The sequence below is a fragment of the Ctenopharyngodon idella genome, chromosome 20, assembly GCF_019924925.1.
Source record: "Ctenopharyngodon idella isolate HZGC_01 chromosome 20, HZGC01, whole genome shotgun sequence".
Taxonomy (NCBI): domain Eukaryota; kingdom Metazoa; phylum Chordata; class Actinopteri; order Cypriniformes; family Xenocyprididae; genus Ctenopharyngodon; species Ctenopharyngodon idella.
Window position 1 is genome coordinate 5,764,066 of NC_067239.1, and position 25,630 is coordinate 5,789,695.

The 25,630-nt window shown below is 35.2% G+C and overlaps 2 protein-coding genes across 6 annotated transcripts in view; both read right to left on the reverse strand.

Moving 5' to 3' along the window:
* Positions 1 to 3,337, reverse strand: part of fam20b (FAM20B glycosaminoglycan xylosylkinase) — a 37,558-nt gene extending 34,221 nt beyond the window's left edge. For both annotated transcript variants that reach the window (XM_051873916.1, XM_051873915.1), the window contains exon 1: positions 3,149 to 3,337. The gene's annotated coding sequence lies outside the window, so the exon portion shown is untranslated. The remainder of the gene's footprint in view (positions 1 to 3,148) is intronic.
* Positions 3,338 to 8,491: 5,154 nt separating this feature from the next.
* ralgps2 (Ral GEF with PH domain and SH3 binding motif 2) overlaps positions 8,492 to 25,630 on the reverse strand; it is a 144,352-nt gene continuing 127,213 nt past the window's right edge. For all 4 annotated transcript variants that reach the window (XM_051873911.1, XM_051873910.1, XM_051873912.1 and 1 more), the window contains 5 exons: positions 23,362 to 23,467; positions 21,363 to 21,455; positions 17,540 to 17,645; positions 17,301 to 17,392; positions 8,492 to 13,998 (listed from right to left, as the gene is read on the reverse strand). In XM_051873911.1, coding sequence (XP_051729871.1) covers positions 13,969 to 13,998; positions 17,301 to 17,392; positions 17,540 to 17,645; positions 21,363 to 21,455; positions 23,362 to 23,467 — 427 coding nt within the window. In that variant the 3' untranslated portion in view covers positions 8,492 to 13,968. The remainder of the gene's footprint in view (positions 13,999 to 17,300; positions 17,393 to 17,539; positions 17,646 to 21,362; positions 21,456 to 23,361; positions 23,468 to 25,630) is intronic.

The following is a 25,630-nucleotide window of genomic DNA, read 5'->3' on the forward strand; positions in this document are numbered from 1 at the left end:
TATGCTCATCAAGTCTGCATTTATTTGATCAAAAATACAGAAAATATAGTAATATAGTGAAATATGAATAGAATTTAAAATAATGGTTCTCTTTTAATATATTTCAAAATATAATTTATTCCTGTGATGCAAAGCTGAATTTTTTAGCATCGCTACTCCAGTCTTCAGTGTCACATGATCCTTCAGAAATCATTCTTATATGCTGATTTGATACTCAGTTATTATCAATATTGGAAACAGTTGTGCTGCTTAATATTATTTATAACTTGTGATACTTTTTTCAGGATTCATTGATGAATGAAAAGTCAAAGAACAACATTTATTCAAAATAGAAATATTTTCTAACAGTATATCTTTACAATATAAAAATCACTTATAAATCAATATAAATAACTTATTAACACATCCTTGCTGAATAAAAGTATTAATTTCAAAAAAAGATTAAAAAAAATTACTGACCCCAAACTTTTGAACGGCATTGTATATGGTTACAAAAGATTTCCATTTTAAATAAATGCTGTTCTTTTTTTTCCCTCTTTAAAATTTTTTTATTCATCAAAGAATTAAATATCAAATCAGCATATTAGAATGATTTCATGTGACACTGAAGACTGGAGTAATGATGCTGAAAATTCAGCTTTGCATCACAGAAATAAATTATATTTTTAAGTATATTAAAATAGAAAACCATTATTTTAAAATATAATAATTTTTCACTATATTACCGTTTCTTTTCTGTATTTTTGATCAAATAATTGCAGGCTTGATGAGCATAAGAGACTTCTTTCAAAAACATTAAAAATAGTAATGTTAATGATACTGTATTTTGGAATGTAATTTATTCCTGTGATGGCAAACATGAATTTTGTGCTGCTTAATATTTGTGTGGAAACTGTGATACACGTTTTTTTTATTCTTTGATTAATAGTAAGTTCAAAAGCCTTTGAAAGAAATTATTTTCTAAAAATGTGAATGTCTTTTCTGTCACTTTTGTTCAATTTAATGCGTCCTTGCTGAGTAGTGTAGTGTATATATAAAAAACACATCACTGCCGTTATGAATTTTACACTAAATGGCTTACCTTGATAGGAAGATGGATCATACTGACTCTGTCTTATAACAACAAGCCTGCAACATTCATGACAGATATCAGGGTCTAAATTAAAGAGAAAGAGCCGCCCAAGCAGAAGCATCAGTTTCGGCCCAAACTCTGTGGCGCTGAGCCCTGGCAAACTCTCTCTCAGCACTTCCTGATATCAGCCTGGGGCTTATCTGTGTTTGAGAGCTCTGCCACTCCAAAGACTTCTACTAAACACACACAGACCTTTTCTACAGCGCTCTGTGAGCTTATATACAGGGAATCAGCCCACTCAAGACAACAGCATACAGCCAATCGTTTGGCAGACATCACAAAATACATTGCTTTGATTATATAACATATGACGAAAAACACACTTTTTTTTCCTAATGCTATACAGATCTGTGTTAATTCTCTCTGGTACCTATGTGAAGAGCAAAAACATTTCTTTAGACCTGAGACAAATGCTCATTCATGGCTCAATGATAAAGATGGCCTTGATGGAGTCAGTTTGAGAGTTTCAGGTCAATATATCTTACATTATTTTCTTTATGTATGTATGTATGTATGTATGTATGTATGTGTGTGTGTGTGTGTGTTTTTAATAACAAATAAATGGGTTTTATGTAATGCTCTGAACAATGTTGTTGCAAATTTTGTTGATTTAAATATGTCACCAAGGTCAAGTTATCTGTCATTGAGTTTCATTATAGCTATAGAATCTCCAGCTATTAATGCAGTTCTGGTTCTTGCATTTGTTTGGCATTCCAAGTGGTATTTGGCCAATAGTGCTGCTATTTAGTCCAATTGAACTGACATTGATTAGAGAGGAGTGGAAGCTGAGTGTTCAAAAGTTTGGGGTCAGAAAGATTTTTAAATGCTTTTAAAAGAAGTCTCTTCTGCTCACCAAGGCTGCATTTATTTGATCAAAAATACAGCAATATTGTAACATATTATTACAGTTTAATATAACTCTTTTCTATCTGAATATATTTTAAAATATAATTTATTCCTGTGATGGTAAAGCTGAATTTTCAGCATTGTTACTCCAGTCTTTAGTGTCACATGATCCTTCAGAAATCTTTCAAATTTGTTGATTTGCTGCTTAAGAAACATTTCTTGAAAACTGTTGTGCTGCTTAATAGGTTTTCAGATTTCATTGGTGAATAGAAAGTTCAAACGAACGGCATTTATTTTAAATTAAAAAATATTTACTGTCAATTCCTATCAATTAAATGCATCCTTGCTGACAGAATAATTTCTTAAAAAAAAAAAAAAAAAAAAACAGTCACATAAAGTGTGTATTATCCATAATAAAACAGCCCTGCATTTGTACACCACTAGCCCAGAACATTCCAGATCTCTGCAAATGTCTGGTCTTTAGTCGAGTGATCAGTCCAAAAACATGTAACGTTAACTCATTATCAAACACATCCAGGTGAGTATTTGTACATTCATCCTGAGAACCGGACCGCCTGCAGCATATCCTGTACACGCAGGCACTAATGATACACAATCCGCCATTCATATGAACTCCCAGCTACACGCTAACACACGGTTATCACACCTACTACACAAACAGGTGTAAGTGTAGAGTTGTACATGAAAACAGGCTTTTACATTTAAGATGGTCAGTAAGGTACTAACTCGACTGACTGGACCACTGCTGTCATGCGTTTAAACCCACCTAATACTGACTTTTATCACATTTACGCAAATAAAAGGAACCGGTTGACATAAAAACAGTTTGTTTAATATCCAAAAGTTAATATAAATGTGTGTTTTTCCCTGTCAAATCAAGCTGTCACTCAATTGCATGTATTTTATAAGCAATAGTGCTAACGGCGGTTAGCCAGCTAGCTCATAATTCCCTCGTTTTCTTCATATTATAGCCAAAAAATGACCACAGATATAATCCAACGACAGCTCTGAGCTCACTAAAGGTGTACCCTCTATATATGAGTGTGAGCCGTTGCTGTGAATGAGTTTGAGTCACAGTTTTTAGTCAGAGCATACCGCACGGCTAACAAGCTAACAGTGAAACCGTGACATTTAAAGGCATCGACTCACCCTTGCGATACTAGCGAAACATTCAAACAGAAAAATCCCAACGGTCAGCCGCTCACACTTAAGACACGTTTATCGTCGATATCCAGCCGCCTGTCGGTCAGGCTCCATTCATTTCTGCTGCTGGCGCTGTTTGTGTGTCTGATTCTCTGTGCGTCTCTTCCTGACTGTGTGAACACACAAACACACACAAACCCTGCGCGTCTTAAAGTGAACACGGCATATTAGTGTTTGTCGGTATTTTATAACAGAATTAAAATGAATCGAATAACTATCCTCATTTCAATTACGGCAGAGGTTTCAAATGTCACATAGCCTAAATTTACAATAAATGCAACAACACACTTCTATATTGTATACAAATGTATATATTTAATACAAATTCATAACTTATAGTTGATATAACATTGGTTATCTATCTATCTATCTTGAGTTTCCATGTTTTATAGGGACATTCCATAGACATAATGATTTTTATACTGTACAAACTGTATATCCTATTCTCTAACCCCTAAACCTAATGCAGAATTTTTTTTGCATTTTTACATTTTCCAAAAAAAAAAAAAAAAAAAAATAGAACAAATATTGCCATTTTGTGGGGATATTTTGTCCCCATAATGCAGGGTTATGGGGACAAACCTTGCATTATGGACACACACACACACACACACACACACACCTTTGATTTTCTTCTTGTCTGTTTCTTGGTGAACAGCAGGGGGAGGTATCACACAGTGTAGAGCTCCATTACTGTCTGTGTTCAACATGAAATTGTTAGTTCACCCAAAAATGAAAATTCTGTCATTTATTACTCACCCTCATGGCGTTCCACACCCGTAAGACCTTCGTTAATCTTCAGAACACAAATTAAGATATTTTTGTTGAAATCCGATGGCTCAGTGAGGCCTCCATAGCCAGCAATGACATTTCCTCTCTCAAGATCCATAAATGTACTAAAAACATATTTAAATCAGTTCAGGTGAGTACAGTGGTTCAATATTAATATTATAAAGCGAAGAGAATATTTTTGGTGCGCCAAAAAAAAACCAAAATAACGACTTATATAGTGATGGCCGATATCAAAACACTGCTTCAGGAAGCTTTGGAGCGTTATAAATCAGCGTATTGAATCATGATTTGGATCGCGTGTCAAACCGCCAAACTGCTGAAATCACGTGACTTTGGCGCTCCGAACCGCTGATTCGACATGCTGATTCATAACGCTCCGAAGCTTCATGAAGCAGTATTTTGAAATCGGCCATCACTATATAAGTCGTTATTTCGTTTTATTTTGGTGCACCGAGAATATTCTTGTCGCTTTATAATATTAATATTGAACCACTGTACTCACATGAACTGATTTAAATATGTTTTTAGTACATTAATGGATCTTGAGAGAGGAAATGTCATTGCTGGCTATGGAGGCCTCACTGAGCCATCGGATTTCAACAAAAATATCTTAAAGGAACACTCCACTTTTTTTGAAAATAGGCTCATTTTCCAACTCCCCTAAACAGTTAAACAGTTGAGTTTTACCGTTTTCGAATCCGTTCAGCTGATCTCCGGGTCTGGCGGTACCACTTTTAGCATAGCTTAGCATAGTTCATTGAATCTGATTAGACTGTTAGCATCTCGCTCAAAAATGACCAAAGAGTTTTAATATTTTCCTATTTGAAACTTGACTCTTCTGTAGTTATATTGTGTTATATTGTGGGTGAACTAACCCTTGAATATACAATTAACAACATCAATCTATAACATTCCTTATATTACTGTCATGTTGCACTTAATTAGTTAGTTAACTGAGTTAGTTCAACCAATATGAAAATGAAAAATTCTACTCACCTTCACACCAAACCTGTATGACATAAAAAACATATTTTGAAGAATCTTGGTAACCGGTTTTGGTGGTCAGTGACTTTTTTTAAAATACCTTGAATGACATGAGGGTGTGATGAGTGACAAATGATGAGTAAATTATGACAGTCTTTTCATTTTTGGGTGATCTAACCCTTTAACACCTCTTTATCCAAAAACAAAAATCCTGTCATCAGTTTCTCATCCTCATGAGTCATATTTTTAATGTGTACATAAACAAATGAAATTGATGAGCTACATAGGGTAGCCTACATCCTTTAAGTGAATGACTTCATTTTGTTGCTTCCTCAAAAAAACCCTTCATATGTCTTCATGAGTCTCTGTTTTTGTCCTTTTTAGTGCTCGACAGCTGTAGTCACCACCCTCTGTCAGAGTATTAAATGAGCAGCCTGGGGGATTGTAGCAAGCTCCTTTTGTGTTCTACAAAAATTGTGTTGTGTTCACTGAAAAACAAAACCTTACCGAAGCCCTTTCTGTGTAAAAATGTAGCTTTTCACACAAAAGGACTCCTCCACCTCCCCATGCACATTCCTGGAGTACAGTACGGTTCTCACATCTTTAAAGAAACTCACTGTAAGTGCAGCTAAAAATACCTCACTGAAAGATCACACATTTAAAAGGGCAACATATCCAGATCCATACATTTTTATAGAATACTTGTTTTAATTCAATAGTAGAGACTACTGAGTTTCAACACTAGCTTGGGTGTATGAAAACACATAAATGATGTTCAAAATGAAATACTAGCATACTGCTTATGATACGTGTTGGAGTAATGCATTACAAGTAACGCGAGTTATGTAATCAGATTACTTTTCTCAAGTAACTAGTAAAGTATTGCATTACTTTTTAAATTTACAACAAAATATCTGAGTTACTTTTCCAAATAAGTAACGCTAGTTACTTTGTTTTCCGTTTACTGACTGACACCTGACTCCATGTTGAGAGAAATAAAGAAAAAAAATCCATATTTAACAAGTTATGAAGAAAAATATCTAGCTTCTGCTACTGCCTAGCTACTTTATGAAGAAAGTGTAAAACTCTTGCAGTTCAAAAAGCTTACGCTACGTCCTACGCCTTCCATATTCAATTTACGGAAAAAGTGTAACTGACGTGACGCCAGTTCACACTTTTGTTGAATACAGAAGGCGGTCTGGCGGAAGCTAGATATTTTACTTCATATCTTGTTAAAAATTGATTTTTTTTTTTTTTTTTTTTTTTTTACACAAATGCATCGTTTAGTTTCAGAAGGCCTTTATTAACCCCCTGGAGCCATGTGGAGTACACGTTTATGATGGATGGATGTAGATGGAAGCACTTTCTTCAGCTCATACTTGTGAACCCTGTTCACTGCCATTATAAAGCTCAGATGCGTCAGGATATTTATTAATATTTCTTCGATTGTGTTCATCAGAAAGAAGAAAGTCATATACACCTAGGATGGCTTGAGGTTTGTTTCAGCTGTGCCCTCTACTGTACAGGCATGAATTTGCATTTCTTTTGTATTCGTTCTTTTGGTGGTAAAGGACCATTACAATTGCCCAAAATAGAACTTTTGTTAATTTAAAAAAAATAAACAAGCAAGCCCAGCCCAGGTGACAAAAAGTAATACAAAAGTTACTTATAAGTATAACTTTCCATAAAAAGTAACTAAGTAACGCACAGTTACTTTTTAGGGAGTAACATAATATTGTAACACACCCCCAATGCTGCTGCTTACTGTGCATACTGTACATCGCTTATTGTCTTAACGTGAAACTGTATACAGTATGCAGCAATAATTAATAGTGATATGGTACATTGCTGTCACATGACCTCACTGTTGCATGCTTAATTCAGTGAATGGCATTAGACTGTGCCCAATTATATCTGAAATAAAACCTTTTTTTGCATTTTATGTTTAAGTCATCTGTGCAGAGTGATTATCATTAATGAAAAAAACAAACAAAAATCAACTTAAAGGATTAGTTCACCCAAAAATGAAAATTCTGTCATTTATTACTCACCCTCATGTCGTTCCACACTCGTAAGACCTTCGAACTTATATAGTGATGGCCGGTTTCAAAACACTGCTTCAGGAAGCTTCGGAGCGTTATGAATCAGCGTGTCGAATCAGTGGTTCGGAGTGCCAAAGTCACATGATTTCAGCAGTTTGGCGGTTTGACACGCGATCCGAATCATGATTCGACACGCTGATTCATAACGCGCCGAAGCTTCATGGAGCAGTGTTTTGAAATCGGCCTCACGGAGCCATCGGATTTCAACAAAAATATCTTAATTTGTGTTCCGAAGATTAACGAAGGTCTCACGGGTGTGGAACGGCATGAGGGCGAGTAATAAATGACATTATTTTCATTTTTGGGTAAACTAACCCTTTAAGTTTAGTTAACTGAAATAAAAACTACATCTTCATACAGTTTGTTAAATAGATAATGTGAAATGTAAAATAGCTGAGAACAAATCCCTGATGTGAATTTTGAAAAAAATTATTTTATATATTTTTTATACTTAAATTTTTTAAACAACAACAGATACTGTACTAACAACTGCAACTGTAATGTAAATGATGAAACTAAACTAAAAATTCTTTCAAATAACTCCACCTGCCACATGAAATTGACTGTGCTGAGAAATTTAATGGCATTACACATTTTTAAATGAAACCAGTTGTCAGTTACGGTAGCCCTAAAATACTAAAACTACAATAAAAAATAAAATTGAACTAGAAAAGTTGTATAATGGAACCTAAACTAAATTGAAAATAAAATAGAAATACTATTACTTAAAAATTCTATAAAACTAATAATAACGCTGGTCTGATCAAATAATGACTCAACAAAGAGATGTTAAAACGAGGTGTGTTCAGGTGCATTGTTGGCGTGTTGCTATTTTGAGGAAATTGAAAACGACTGCGTTACTGACCAACAAAAACCTGGTCTAAAGTCAATGGCGCAATTTTTTTTTATTTTTATTTAAAGTGCACGTTAGTAATATGCGTCAATAGGGATTTTTTACATTACAATGTAAAAAGATTATTAATGTGTGCATAAAGATAAAAATTTGCAAATTCCACCATGTAAATAACGAATCCGCTATGGTGCGAGCGCAACTGGATTTTAAATGAATGGGAAGATAAAACTGATTGGTTTATTGCACGTTACGCCCAAAACACAACCAAGACTCATTAAGAGAATAACGACAACCCTGTTAGACAATGTGCCAGGTGCACAGCAAAATTGGATTCGGACACACCCTAAGTGCACTTGTGCCGTGCGCTTTAGACCATGAGCTTAGATCAATAAAATAGGGCCCCAAATCTTTCGGCAAAAAACAAAAGGTCATCCGGTATTATGTGCATACTGTAAATTCACATACTACATACTGCAAAAACAGTAAGAGTAGAACGTTAGTATGCAATTCTGAACAAAGCCACACGCTCAGCCAAAAGAAGAATACCAGACCACTGGATAAAAAAACAAACAACCAAAAGTGTTTATTATTTTTGTCCTGTCTGGAACCCAGGAGCACATCTCTCAGGTCAAAGGTCATAGCGCTACCCTGGGTCATGGGTCCCAGTGGGTGTGGGATCAGACAGGGAGGATACAGGGTGGGTGGGAGCAGGTGACACAGGATGGCACAGAGTGAGACACACACACGCACACATACACAATCAAATTCGTTTCTGAAACAACTCACTACAAATCATTATCAGTCCTTTGTAACACACCACCACATTAAACATGTGATGCAGTGAAGTTCAAACAGCCAAAGAAAGTGGCAGAGAAGATAAGTCCATCTGTCAATATCACATGTGTGTATGATATCACACGTATTGTACATATAAAGACAGCGAAACCAAATAGCACAAAGTATGTTGGAGAATTTCACTGAAAAGACTGAACAAAACTGTAAACTGTATAGAGGGGAAAAAAAGACAAACCAGCAACAAAAATAACATTTACCATTACTGTAGTTACAGAAAAAAAAATCCATGAAATAAATGTCATGGACAATTTCATTATTGTTCACAGAGAGAGAGAGAGAGAGAAAGAGATGTAGTGTGAAATAAACAACTGAGGGGGAAAAAAAAAATCCAGAAAAAATTAAAAAGGTCCAAAAATGTATTTCATAACAGAGGCAGCTTAGTCATGTTTTCCACTGTTCTTCTGTCTCTGTTTATTAACCATTCCATTCCACCGTTTATTACTATTCCATAACGTCAACTGCTATCCATGTCTAAGGAACATTTTAGAGAAAGAAAGCTAGACAATGCTGCGGAGCCAATAGCATTGTAATTTACTTTGGTCCAAGTCCTCGCTGGAAAAGGTCGGTGACTTGTCAAGATGCATAAATCAGTGTCTGGCGTGATGTTTACGAGCATACAGGCACTTTTCCACTTCATTTAATTAGAAAAATTTCCATTTCAACACCAAGTTCATTTGATCACGACCACACAAGATCTTCTGAAACTTCTCTGCCTGTGCTATGACGACAGCTCAAACACGACAAACCAGTCTCACAGAACTTCACAGTTTGAGCCAAAATAACATTTCTCCAATCATGTAAACGCTTTGTCGACAGCTTTTCGAGTGTCTCATTCTGCTGACTGACTTTCATTGCTTTTTTCACCATCTTGTCTCTTTCATGTGGCAGATCTCAGAGCTTCTTCACAACCCAAAGTGCTAACTCCTGATATTAAAAGCTATAAATTTATGTAAACAAAAACTACCCCAGATCAGCTAACCTGTCACAACCAGCATTTCTCAACTGTCTCATTGTTGCCCCATTTACTATAAAATCCTCCCTTTTATGTCAAAGACACCTTACAAAAATATTCTGTTTAAAGAAGACAAGCAACGTAAGACTTCCTCTACCTCAGCATCCAATCATCTCCACCCAAATCCACGTAAAAACACCACAAAGGAAATGGCGGTAACTTGTTGATGAATTCAGGCCTTGTATAAAACTGTTGCCAACTCCTCCATTACCATTTATTCATGTCAATTTGGTTTATTATTGTTGGTCAAAGAAAGATACTGCAACACTTCAACAATCTGGAAGAAGTTTCTTGCGCTCATTATTCAATAAAAGTTGGAATCATGGATTCATTTATTGCCCAAGATCTTTTCTCCTATTCTCAGAGAGTTTAAAACAAGACTCTGAATCTCAGTATGGCATTCCACACAAATGGAAACAGTAGAGCTGAGCTTGGAAAAATAAACTAGTCAATGAAAAACAGAAGAACAGGATCTTAAGGAGCCCCTAATGGGACATGGGGAAGGAAACAAATATGGGATGGAGGAAAAATTATTTGTCAATGCTTTTGCATTCTCTCGCAAATGTTTTGTGTTCCCCGAGACTCTTCGCAAAAACTTTTGCGTTCTGCCGAGAAACTTTGCGTTCAAATGTTTTGCGTTCCCAGAGAAACTTTGCAAAGTTTCTCGGGGGAATGCAAAACGCTTTGTGAGCGAACGCAAAGTTTCTCAGAGGAGCTGAAAACTTTTGTGAGAGAAAGCAAAGTTTCTCAGGGGAAAAAAACGTTTTGTGAGCGAAGGCAAATTTTCTCAGGGGGAACGCAAATCGTTTTGAAAGCGAACGCAAAGTTTCTTGGGAACTGAAAACATTTTGCGTTCTCTTGCTAAGCGTTTAGCAAGAGAACGCAAAGTTTCTCTGGAACGCAAAATGTTTAGCAAGCGAATGCAATGTTTCTAGGTGGAAAGCAAAACGTTTCACGAGAGAACGCAAAGTTTCTCAGGGGAACGCAAAATGTTTTGCGAGAGAACGCAAAGTTTCTCAGGGGAACGCAAAACTTTTTGAAAGCGAACGCAAAGTTTCTCTGGAACGTGAAATGTTTAGCGAGCGAACGCAAAGTTTCTAGGTGGAACGCAAAACGTTTCACGAGAGAACGCAAAGTTTCTTAGGGGAATGCAAAACGTTTTGAAAGCGAACGCAAAGTTTCTTGGGAACGGAAAACATTTTGCGCTCTCTCGCTAAATGTTTTGCATTCTCTCGCTAGACATTTTGCGTTCTCTCGCTAAACGCTTTGCGTTCTCTAGCAAAACATTTTCCGTTCCCAAAAAACTTTGCAATTAGCGAGAAAACGCAAAACGTTTAGCGAGAAAACGCAAAGTTTCTCTGGAATGCAAAATGTTTAGCGAGCAAACGCAATGTTTCTAATTGGGTTCTCTCGCCAAATGATTTCCGCTCCCAAGAAACTTTGCGTTTAGCGAGAGAATGCAAAACGTTTCACGAGAGAACACAAAGTTTCTCAGGGGAATGCAAAACGTTTTGAAAGCGAACGCAAAGTTTCTTGGGAACGGAAGACATTTTGCGCTTTCTCGCTAAATGTTTTGCATTCTCTCGCTAGACATTTTGCGTTCTCTCGCTAAATGTTTTGCGTTCTCTGGCAAAACATTTTCCGTTCCCAAAAAACTCTGCAATTAGCGAGAGAACGCAAAATGTCTAGCAAAAGAACGCAAAACGTTTAGCGAGAAAACGCAAAGTTTCTCTGGAATGCAAAATGTTTAGCAAGCAAACGCAATGTTTCTAATTGGGTTCTCTCGCCAAACGGTTTCCGCTCCCAAGAAACTTTGCGTTTAGCGAGAGAACGCAAAGTTTCTCTGGAACGCAAAATGTTTAGCGAGCGAACGCAAAGTTTCTAGGTGGAACGCAAAACGTTTCACGAGAGAACGCAAAGTTTCTCAGGGGAACGCAAAACATTTTGAAAGTGAGCGCAAAGTTTCTTGGGAACGGAAAACATTTTGTGCTCTCTCGCTAAATGTTTTGCGTTCTCTCGCTAAATGTTTTGCGTTCTCTTGCTAAACGTTTTGCGTTCTCTGGCAAAACATTTTCTGTTCCCAAAAAACTTTGCAATTAACGAGAGAACGCAAAACGTTTAGCGAGAGAACGCAAAATGTCTAGCCAGAGAACGCAAAACGTTTAGCGAGAAAACGCAAAGTTTCTCTGGAATGCAAAATGTTTAGCCAGCAAATGCAATGTTTCTAATTGGGTTCTCTCGCCAAACTGTTTCCGCTCCCAAGAAACTTTGCGTTTAGCGAGAGAACGCAAAGTTTCTCTGGAACGCAAAATGTTTAGCGAGCGAACGCAAAGTTTCTAGGTGGAACGCAAACGTTTTGTGAGAGAACGTAAAGTTTCTTTGGGGAGCGCAATATTTGCAAGAGAGTGCAAATGCATTGACTTATTATTTTTCCTCTCATCTCATATCCCCCCCACCCCCACCCTCAGCCACTACCATGTCCCTTTAGGGGCTCCATAAGATTTAGTCACCATAAAAACGAAAGATAAAGATGGACCTATTTAATCAAACATCCTGAGACATCCTGGTCCGGCGGGATAACGTCTCCTGCTCCATTAATGCTAATCATTTGTTCTGAGCTTAACAGACATATCTCTTGTTCCCAAAAGAAACTGATAAAGCTGTTCTCTAAATGAACAGAACCTTAATGGCTCAACAACAAGAAGAAAACATCTCCAACATCCTACTGAAGCAAAGTTGAGGTGGCGTTACTTTAGAAATGAAAATGACAAAAATAACATGTAACATGTGAATGTAACAGACAATTAAAATAGTCTAGACATGTGCAACTATCCCAGTAATACTGAAATAAAATAATAAAATAAAACCACATTAAAGCAAAACATTACATAAAAATAAATCATCAACAGCAGTAAACGAGGGCTACTGATGCTGCAGAAAACACTAGCGCACAAGTGCCTTATCTCCTGCTCCGTCTCCCACCGTTCACAATATTCCATTGGAAAACCACTGGTAGATTGAAAAAAACAAAACAAAACTAAACATAATAGTACTAAATACAAGTTTGGAGATGTAAACCTCTGCGCCCACTAACATTCACAGCTTAAAAAGTGTGTTTATGTACGTGTGTCCTTATAGACGACTCGTATTGTGAATCCGGAAGCGAACGAACGATTCTTTTACTGTTTAAATGAACTGGTGTAAACCGGTGCTTATTGCTGACGTTTTGAAGTCTTCAAACATCTTGATGAGCTCTTCCTTTCTCAATCGTTTCTTCCTACACACCGTCGTTTTGAACATTTCAGGTGTCTTCTAGCAAAGCAAACATGTTTGTGTTGATATGAGCTAAAAAGAAAGCTACAGAATCCATAAAAGAGAATAGAAGTTGAAAAGAAAACTCTGAAGGGGACATTCAGAAGAATAGAGTCTTTTCATCTGGAATTCATTGAGTATCGGAGCCCTTTCTGGTTGCGTTTCGGAGTTGGGTTTTAATATATGAGGGTCTTCCATTTCCTGCAGTTGAACTTGCTTGTGGAAAATTGTGTGTTATGCTTGCATGAGCCTAACTCAAGTGTGCAAAGACACAATCAACGTCTTGTGCGATTATGTGTTTGAGGGTCGATTTTGGAGAGTCTGAGAGTTTCCAGGGTGTGTTTTGTCAGAGGAGGAGGAGCGTGGATTAGATTTACAACCAGTTAATACATAAAACTCAAGCAACAAACAAGATAAAGAAGGTGTAAACAAACTCCAGAGGTCCATGAAGAGTCCAAGACTCCTTCAAGAAGAGCCCAAGAAGAAACCAAGATCCTCACTTGCTGGGAATCAGATGGAAGGAAGTGGAGGAAGTGTAAATAAAATGTAAAAGGAATAAGGTCCTTTCAGGTCAGACCAGCGGAGGGGACACCATTGCTGCTGCGTCGCTCTCTCTTTCACACACACATACACTCACACTCTGCTTGTTAAGGCAGTGGTGCTCGAGGAGTTTGCTGTGGGGTTCAGGCTGGGTGATGGCAGTGGAAAAGCTCCAACACACACAAAAACACAAGTCATTTGCTCTTTTATTTATCTCTGGTCTCTCCTCCTTCCCCAGCGTTCCTCATATTCCTCTGCTCTCCTGTCATCCAGCTGCTCATGAACTCTCCATGTCTTTGATTCGTCCTGGTCTCACTTATTCGAAGGACATTAGATTTGCTGGGACCTGGAATGGAAAAAGAGAAGGTGACAATGAACAAATCTCAAAGTGATATGTAACATTTTACAAGATCCTGCACTGATATATATTAGGCATCTATTTCAGATGATGAATCCTCTTAGAGAAACCCCAGCAAAAGTCCAAACGATCTTTAGTTCTATTCGGACGGTGATTGTTTCTCATGTGGACGTCTGTAAAAATTAATTTGCATGGCACCTCAGTGATAAAACTCATGAATTCAGATGGCGATTTTTTGTGATCCTACGAACCGGGGAACACTGCTGTATGTCTGCTGTAAATAAAATGTCACATGCTTGGAATAATACAAATAAATTCATATTTAATTTAATAATAGGAAAATAATTTCCTATTTTTTTGTGATTATTTAAATCTCCTGTTATGGGAAGATAGACACACTATAGTTGAAATGGTTTACTGTCTTGCATTTGATCTAAAAATGATGGATGTTATTTTAAAAAATATGAAAATTAGCAGAAATAAGTTAATGCAGCCTCTTATTTACATGAGGTAATCATAAAGCTGCTTGGTTTATATTTTTAATGTATATAAGTAAGCAATAAGGTACGAGAGGCTGTGCTGTATCGTGAATAAGTCACGGCTGAAGGGCGTTGTTAGGCACGACGCAAAGTGGAGTGCCTGCAACTCCTTCAGCCGTGACTTTTTCACGATACAGCACTAGCCTCGAGTACCTTATTGCTTTTATAAAACGGTTACCACACAATACAAATATTAAAGCCAGAAATATGTAACAAAGCAACTTTCATTAAGTATACTTTTTCTAAAAGCATTCCTTCCGCCGGAAAAAATTGTCCCTGACCGTGAACAACAACAGCAGTTACATTTTCATGCCATTAGATGGCAGCAAAGACTGTCTTTAAGAGTGTGTCGGTCATTGTTTTGAACACGGAACAAGACACAACTGACAAATGACTTTTTTATTGACAGATGACAGATTTTTTATTATGAACATAGGACTGACCTGAAGGAAAATGCTAAATCTGAATGCAGGTAATAAACTCGCTCACTCGATCTCTTTCTCACAATACTCTTCTACATGATACAGTAAGCTTCGATGAACAATATCAATGAGAACATACAGTTTATGTTGCTAAGCGTGGTTGCTAAGGGTGTTGTGTAGTGATACACAGAACCGTTGGGTGAAGCGGTCATAGCCGTGTTTTATCGTGAATAAAACAGCTATTGACCAATCAGAATCAAGGACAGGAACTAACCATTTTATAATTGTATATAATACATTTTAAAGGAGTATTGCTGTAACGGCCCATTTCAAATATTTACGTGTTTTTTTTCCCCTCCTTTTTCTTTTCACTGAGGTGGAGCAGTGATGAAATATTGTTCTTGTAAATACTTCCCAGAATTTCAGTAATAAAAGTGTACATATTTAAAATGGCAGCAAATTACAGTGAAGCGCAACAGTTATCGTACGGTGTTCTGCAGTGGTCAAAAAGGAATTAAACTGATTTTTTTAATTTTTTTTAAAATCTCCTCTTGTAAACTCAGAGATGTGGATTTGGATGTCAATTAAATCACCACACGACCTTGGTGTTTGTCAAAAAACAGTAGGTAATTCGGGCGGGGATTTTTATGTGGGTGGTGGGAGAAAACTTAATTAAATTAAATTTAATCAAGATTCTGAAAAAAAAAAAGTTTTACTTAAAATGTAAATAATACATTTTAATAATAAAATTCAAATCGTTGTGTTGGGAAGTCACGTAATACTGTAAAGTGTAAAAAATTCATTTATGAAACAAACAATTAAAATTCATTTGAGTCACAGCACATCATCTTTTTAAATATACACTACCGTTCAAAAATATTTTTTAAAGAAATTAATACTTTCATTCAGCAAGGATGCATTAAATTGATCATAAGTGACAGTAAAGATATTTATAATGTTCTATTTCAAATAAATGCTGTTCTTTTGAACTTTCTATTCATCATAGAATCCTGAAAAAAATATGTATCAATGTTTTCAAGAAAACTTATATTTCACAATATTACTGTTTTACTGTATTTTCAAATAAATGCAGCTTTGGTGAGCATAAGACACTTTAGTTCATATCACTATGTTTTTGTCTCAGCTATTTAACTTAAATGTGTTTTCTAGTTTTATTCATTGTATTTGGTGTAAATGTATATGTTTAAGTTTAATGCAGTACCTCCAAAACTGAATTTATTCATTCAAAGACCCTTACCGTGCGTTCACACCGCCGCTGGCGAGAGCGGCGCATCTTGGACGGTGAGAGCGTCGAGGAGAGTTGAAGTCAGGTCAACTTTATGGTAATGAGCTATGACGCGGTTCAGCGGCAACCAATCGGAATGTAGAGGTCCTCGCTTGAGAGGATTCCGATTGGTTGCCACAACTTGTCATTTACTTTGACCCTCCCGCCGGCGGCGGTTTGAACGCACAGTACAGCGTTGTTGGCAGGGCAGTCAAGGCGAATTTTGATGCTCTCGCCGGTGGCGGTGTGAACGCACAGTTACTGTTTTGTGGCAGAAACATACGGTGTTGATTAAATTGGATATTATATCATCTGACAGTTAGGCCCATATTTAAAAAGACATAACCTAATTTCTGTAGTTCTAGCTTGCGATGTAGTCAGCACCTTTTTAAAAGAGTAGTTTGACTGTAGTTAACCTATTGTAAATCATGAATAGCTTGTTTCAAACAAGCTTCTTCCAACACTGTGCTTGGAGAATAAATAAATAAATAAATAAATGAATCAAGCACTAGAGGGCAGTGTCATTGCTCACTTTAATAAACACCTGCTGATCGAGCACGTCCAGTCTGACCTGCGTATTTGGGAACAGGTTTCAAAAAGCTATTATGGGAAATGCTTTTAATAGATCCCACTGAAACAATGTCAGAGACTTGGTTAGAGCAAAATGTTCACATATTTATTGAACCCAAAGGATTCCAACACACAACAGCATCTCCTGAGGAGCAATTAACATCTACAATTTAGCTTAAAAATGCAGCCTTCGCATGGAAACGCTCTGAACATTGAGTGCACACTGAAGGGCACTACACTGATTATGTGCTTCATTTTCTCTACAAAGGAATCTGTGAGCTAAATAACCCTCTGAGCTGAACAAGTCAACATGCATTTGCACACACACACACACACACACACACACACACACACACACACACACACACACACACACACACACACACAGACACACACACAGACACACACACAGACACACACACAGACACACAGACACCCACACACACCCACACACACCCACACACCCACACTCACCTGTTGCCTGTTGCTTTGACAAGCTGCACTCAAGTGTTTGAACCACAGCAGAGCGTTCATTCTGTTCCCTGCCTGGAACTTATACGAGTTTCCTGTGGGCACACAAATCAATAAAATGCACAAAATGTTCATGTCATAACATACTGCTAATTGTAAATCTTTTCTCAAAATATTGCATCAATGTATCATTGTATGGACTGCACAGATACAAGTACGAGGCTTGTGATTGGCTGTCTCACCATGCTCCGAGTCGGTCAGCAGGAAGATGTCGGGATGCTCCGGGTCGTCTGCCATCATGGCCATTAAACCCAAAACAGAAACACTTTTGCTGGCGGTGGACTTGAACTGTGAAAATTACAGTTAAAATATTAAATATTATTATAAAATATTATTTTTTGGTCAATTTAATATAAACATTTGAATTACAAATTATATTAATGGCATTGCAATTTGATTAATCTGAAATGTTATTACTATTATTATTATTAAAACTGAAAATTACACTCAAAATATTAAAATTCTTCTAATCTATTTTATTTCTTCAATTTAATATAAAATTTTTATTACAAATTATATTAATGGCATTCAAATTTGTATATAAATTAATTAATTCAAAATACTGTTATAATTTCAAATAATCTCATTTTTCCACTTCAATGTGAATTTTCTTTTACAAATTATATTAATTTAATTCCAATTTGTATATAAATTTAATTAATTCAAAACACTATTATTATTATTATTATTATTATTAAAAACTAATAAATTAGTCAAAATATTAAAATGTTTCTAATCCATTTTTTTCCCAATTTAATAAAAACAATTGAATTAAAAACTGAGAATACAGTCAAATTTTAAAATGCTTCTAATCTATTTTTTTTTTTCAATTTAAAATAAACATTTTAGTTACAAATTATGGTAATGGCATTACAATTTAAATATAAATTATTTAATTAATTTTAATTATTATTATTATTGTTGTTGTTATTATTATTAAAAACTGAAAATTACTCAAAATATAAAAAAAATTCTTCTAATCTATTTCTTTCCAATTTAATATAAACATTTTATTACAAATTATATTTAATTCAAATTAATTTAATTAATCCGAAACACTATTATTATTATTATTAAAAACTGAAAATTACAGTCAAAATATTAAAATGCTTCTATTCTAAAATGCTTCTAAAAAAATCTTTTTTTTTTTTCTAATTTAAAATAAAAATTTTAGCTACAAATTATATTAATGGCATTCAAATTTGTATATACATTAATTTAATTAAAAATAGTTACAATTTCTAATAATATAATTTTTCCACTTTAATGTGAAAATTTTATTACAAATTATATTAATTTAACTCCAAATTATATATAAAATAATTTAATTAATTTGAAACACTATTATTATTATTAACTGAAAATTATAGTCAAAATATTAAAAATTAAATATTAAAAATCTATTTTTTTCCCCTAATTTAATAAAAGCATTTGAATTACAAATTCTATTAATGGCATTACAATTTGTATAGAAATACATTTATTTAGAAAATATTTTACTACTAGTACTACTAATTAAATTAATTTGAAAACTGAACATGAATTTCATTGTTTTAATATGAATACACACGCATACAGCTTGACTTCATTCTTGTGCACAATCCTGAATGTACATGTATCGCAAGTATTAAACAAGTAGCCCTGTGTGTGTAAAAACAAGTAGCCCTGTGTATGTAATCGTCTGTTACTGAGTGTGTATTTGATAGAGACATGGGCTGTGTTCCACTCCAGTTTTAGACACACACTCGGAAACTTCCCTAAGCACTTCCCCTCGGGGGAATCCCTGCCACCGTTTTAAAGTGCGTTCCACTTCGTGAAGTGGACGAGGGAAGTTTATATGGACAGACCCTCGCTCCCTTGATTTTGACCATGTTCATGACCATGATTTTCATATGTACACTTCAGGCAGCTCCATATCCCACAATGCAACACGATTGTGACGTCACCGCATATCATGTTTAATTTACCCCACCACAAACAACTCTATGATATATTAATTATTTTTTTAAATATTTAAAACACACTTATATACATATAGATAGCTGCATTAAACAATTTTGTAAGGGGAAAAAATAAATAATAAATCAGCTCCATTGTGGATTCCAAGTGATCAAGGGCTTAGGACGTTCCAATTCAGCCCATTGCAAGGGTTCCGCCAGTAGTGGGCACTCATGCATCATAAGCAATGATGTACATCCGAGTCAACGAGACTGAGGGAAGTTAGCGAGGGAAGAGCATTTAAAAAACGAACTGGAACGCAGCCATGTGCTTCTCATTAATCCTGATAATGTGTGATAGCTGGGCTTGCACTGATGATGTCATCCATCTCATTATCCAATTACTGCAAACAGCTGCCCTCATTCAGCACTGAACCCTGATTAATCAGTCAAGCATGCTGTTTGTTAGCATCCTTCCTGGACCCAACCACTCTTCCTCTCTTCTCTACATCTCCTGGACAGCATCACATCTCTACAAACGCCACCCAAGGCTTTCTGTCTGATTGAGTCCACTCGGCGTAACTTTTCCTGGCTCACATGATCCCTAGCTCTCCCAACCTCTCCTGCTGGATGGTATTTGAACAAGCACGCTTCCATCAATATCATATTGAAGTGATTATGCGATGGCTGCAAGAAACAGTGATGCACCCTTCCTCTCAGATGATGAGTGTTATTTCATCTGTATCAGCTTTAGATGGACCACCTTGGACTGTATAAAGCATATTGTACGCTTGTATATTATTTCTATATATATATATATATATATATATATATTAATTCATGTTGATTCTCAGTAAATTTTGTCGAAAAGAGTTTAAAAAAAAAAAAAATTGTATTACATAATGACTGCAATGCAATTATTAAAAAAAAAAAAAAGACAAAAATGGAAATGTACTTCCATGATGTACTTCTGCTGTTCAAAAGTTTGGGGTCAGTAAGTGTTTATTTTTTTATTTTTTTGGATGAAATTAATAGTTTTTTTTTAGCAAGGATGCATTCATTTGACCAAAAGTGACAGTAAAGACATTTATAATGTTTCAAAAGACTTCTACACTGAAAAAAGTGAAATTACTTAAATGAAATTAGTTTGTTTCACTCAAACAACAAAGAAAGTTCACTGTACTTAATAGAAAAAAGTTGTGTGAACTCCAAATTTGATTGTAGTAAGCTGAACTTAATATGATTGAGTTGCAGCAGATTTCTAATTCCCAGCATGCTTTGCGTCAGACTGTATAAGGAAATGTTGAAATTAAGTGTTATTTTGTGTGTTTTTGCACAAGATTAACAGAGAGAGACATAAGTTACTGTTTAATGTTGTGTCATGTTGGGATTTACAGGGGGTTCTGTTATGTTATGTTCTACTAACTTAAAAATGAGTTTGTTTCCTCAAATGTTGAGTATTCTGAACTTATTGAGTTTTACAGTGTAGTTAAATACTAAATAAATGCTGTTCTTTTGAGATTTCTATTCATCAAAGAAGAGATCCCACAAAAATATTAACCAGCACAACTGTTTTCAACATTGATAATAAGAAGAAATATTTCTTGAGCAGTACATCAGGATATTAGAATGATTTCTGAAGGAAATGTGTCATGTGACACTGAAGACTGGAGTAATGATGATAATGTATTAAAATAGAAGACTGTAATAATAATATTTCACAATATTACTCTCATTGTTGGTAAATGTATTTCTTCTTTGAAAACATTAAAAGATCTTATCAATTCCAAACTTTGAATGGTATAAATACTGTACAATTTAAATAATTTATCATAATTAATAATCAAATGAATAATAATAGTTATTAATACTAATATCAATTAATATTTTATAAATGTGTTTTTAATTATATTTTATATTATGAAACAATTGCTTAGTCATAAAGAGAATGTAAATCCTAATAGTCCTAAAATAGTCCAACTCCTTTGATTCTTTTGCCAGAATAAGCAACAACATGGTTTGTGAGACTAATGTGTGTCGGTGTCTGTGAAAGTGGGAAAAGACTCACATGCTTCCTCTCTGTGGCCTTAAGGGACTTGGCAGTATAGTAGTAAAGCTGAGTACCACAAAGAGCCACCCAATACTTAGTCCACGCTGCCACCTACAGACAAGAAAAGACATTTGTCCATTCATTGAAGCAGTAGTGCAGAGAAATAAATACACATATTGACCATATATATTTATCAACCACTCAACTGGTTAAATTACACCTACACGTACATACCCCCGCTTTCACAGACAAGGTGAACAAGTAACTTTTGTAACAAGGACACTATGAAATGATACACTTATGTTAATTATATGCTTATGTAAGGTCTTATGTAAGAAAACTGTACAGCATATCTACATGCATAAATGAGTAAAAGGTCTAGAAAGACAGAGATAGGCAGATTTAGTGGTAGATCAAATATGTGCAGGAAATGTGGTTTTTAAAAGGCCTCTCCGCTCCCATTACTGGACTTTAACGCGGTTTCTTTTACTGCCTTGGCTCCCTTCACACACTCTCTCTCTGAGGAAACCGCTGGGTTTGATGGGGCTAATGGACAAATGACTGACAGTTAAGAGACACTGTAGACCAAAAGATAAAAGAGCAGATTAGGAGGAGAGGGCAGAGGGGAAGAGACGAAACGACAGAGATGGAGGAGTGTAGACAGAGAAAAGCACTTGAGCAAAAGATCCCAACTGGTTTTGATTTTACATTGGACATCAAGCAGTGACCCAACAGAACCAAATTTGTTTATCATACTAAAGTAAAATAACATCAAAATCAAGCAATACACACTACCGTTCACAGTCTGGGTTCAGTGAGAGATATATATATTTTTTAAGTTAATACTTTTATTCAGCAAGGATGCAATTAAATTGATCAAAAGTGACAGTAAAGATGTATAATGTCACAAAAGATTTCCATTTCAAATAAATGCTGTTCTTTTGAACTTTCTGTTCATCATAAAATCCTGAGAAAAATATATCATGGATTCCTCAAAAATATTAAACAGTTTTCAACATTAGCACCAAATCTGCACTGTAAAACTTAAAATTAAATTGAGTTTGTTTCACTCAAATAATAATGAAAGTTCACTGTACTTAATAGAAAAAACAAAATTTTTAATTGTAGTATGCTGAACTTAATATGACTGAGTTGCATCAGATTTCTTATTCCACGGCTCTCGGCCCCGCCCCACAGGTCACAAAAATTTTAAGTTGTACTAACTTAAAAAAATGAGTTAGTTTACTTAAATGTTTTGAGGTAATAAGTTTACTCAAATATTTTGAGTATTCTGAACTTATTGAGTTTTACCGTGTGAAGGAACATGGAACAAATGGAACAGTTACTTTAAATTGCAATAAAGTATAATATAACATAATATAATAAATACATTATATTACAATGTATATATTAATGGTAATTTAATAATATTACTATGAAAATACACAAACTGTCCATGCTAGCTTTTTCAAAGTGTCAGATGAATATGTATCAGAATAGATTTATTGGACAAACAGTCTTTGACATCAACAATAAAATATTTGAAATTGTAATAATTTCACAATTTTACTGTTTTTACAGTATTTTTGATCAAATGTAGCCTTGGTGAGTATAAAAGACTTTCAAGACTTTTGAATGGTAATGTCTGCTATAATATAATATAATATAATATAATAGGCATAAATTAATAGGAGTATAATAATACTACAATGAAAATACAAAAACTATCCAAACTAGCTCACCAAATGAATATGAATATGTATCAAAATAAAGTTTCAATGAACACAGACTTTGACATCAACAATAAAAAAGATATGGGAAGCAATTTCTCCTTTTTAAAAGTTAATGATCCAATTTATTTGGTTTGCTAAAAAAAAATCATCCCTTTTAGTTGCATTTGTATTGCTGGCACTATTTTGGAAAAGAAAGGAAGAGATGGTAAATGAGATCACAGGGAGAGATCAAATGGAGTTTATGGGTGGGAGACTGATGAGTTGAAGTGGTAGTTTGTTCTCACCGTGGGTTTCTTGCCCTCCTTGAGGACTGTTTTCCTGCGTAAGACGCCCTGAACTGTGACGGCTCCTGGGTAAAGATGCACCGCCAGCTCCTCTGACTCGGCAGAGCTACAGACACACACACACACACACACACACACACACACACACGTTTAATTGACACACAGGGACATGTAACACTTTTTTAAAAATACACACAAAATTATAAATCACACATGTGATTTATACTAAAAAGCCACGATGTGAAAGTCATGATGTGAGAAGAAAGTGAGTGTTCGAGGGAAAGAGAGAGAAAATGAGTGAACTGTGAAAAACTGAAAAGGTAATATTGACTGTTATCTGTTTTAAAGGGATAGTTCACCCAAAAATAAATTCTGTCATCATTTATTCAACCTAATGTAGTTCAAAACATGCAATTAAGTCATTGATTTCAATTCCAGAACTTTGATTTGCGAACAAATCATTTAGACTGGTTCTGTGAACTGGATCAACTGATTCATCAAAAAGATCTGATTCAAAAGGGTGATTCATTCATGAACCTGCCAAGCAGAACTAGGACACAAGTCAAGTTTCTCATTGAAAATCAACTTTAATTTTGATCTGTTCCTCACACAAAGCTATTGTGTGACTTCAGTTTTTTTTTTTTTTTTCTTGCTTTCTGAAGCTTTAATCTCTAGCCTTCAAATCGATATAATTGCATAAAATAAGAACCAGCAGAGTCTTCAGAATCCTTTCTATTTTTTTTGCAACTAAGGAAATTGACAAGTTTGGAATGAGGGTGAGTAAATTATGACATTTCATTTTTTTAGGCGAACTGTTTGTTTACAACTGTTATATGTTTTTTTTTTTTTTTTTTGTCTTTTCTTGTTTATTCTCTGCTACTACATACTGCCAAAAGCAATCTCTTTTTTACAAGTACAGAAACAAAGCAACTCTACTGCCAACAAATGTTGTGTCTACAGACATTTAAGAGCCACAAAACATTCCTTTATTGTTCATTTCTAAATCTAAACATAAAAAAACAAAAAAAAAAAAAAAAAAAAAAACAGCCTTACACCTTTTAAGATTATTTCACTGCCTCTGCCTCAATAAGTTGGCTTTGGTTTAGTTTTATTTAATATGAGAGACAGACGTAGGCAGCAGAATGGAAAGATCTTTAAAAAAAAGCCTTAAATGTATAACATTAACACTACTGTATACTGACATACTGCTCAAATACACTTTTGTCCACTTGATGAAGGTTTTTATGACCATTTTCTATCTGTTCTCTGATGCTTATACTTTAAACAGGCTGTTTGGCTACTGCACCTTTACTGCACCTGTTTTGATTGGCCATCCCTAGTAACACTGAATATGTGTTGATATGCGAAAGTCGGTGGTCATCTGTTAACCATGAGTAACATATGTGCTTCATTACTGAATTAGTTTAAGTTTTTTTTTTTTTTTTAAATTGCTTTTTCACAGCAGTGTTTTAAAAAGGATGAATTAAGCGTGCTGTGCTTTAGCGTGCAGTACTCTCAGCATGATAAACTCCTGTCTGAGAAGTTGAGTCTCTAAATTAAATTCACCCTTTTTAAGCACAGATGTGGCCATCAAAGCGCTGTTTTTGTAACAAACTGAAAAAAAAAAAAAAAAAAAAAAAAATCTACAGACCCATTTCATTAGGGACTTTCACACCGGAGGAACCTTTTCTATTGGTGGAAGTATTCACTTTTTGGTGTGTTCGCACTGCAGGAACTGAGAATGATTTTAATTCTAGGAACACCTTTTGGGGAAACTAAATTAGCACCTACTTCAGAAGTAGGGTCTAACCCAGTACAATAGGAACTACCAGTGACATAAGTGTACGCTTATTGGCCAAACGTACGAGAAACACCAGCACCCGCCATTTTTTAAAACGGAGTGTCTATTTACAATAAGTGCAAATTTGTTTGCAAATGCTATTTACACTAGCTCCGCCCACCATTGTCTAGTTGGGCCACTCAAGTTTTAAAAAAGACACATGGAGTTCATTGTCTTTAGTGGTGCAGCAGTAGCGAGTAAGGCTCGCAGACCAGGCTTATAACGTGATTGACACGAGTTCGAATCCGCCTTTTGCTGAGTTTGCATTTATTTTCAATAAAAATGAAAATAATGTTCTAAAAGTGGAAATAAACTGTGAACGAGTGTTTAATAATATTTTTAGGGGAAGATGTAGGGAAGGTTTTTATTCCCCTAATAAGGCAGCATCCATTTAATAATTTTAATAAATATAATAATTTACATATTGAT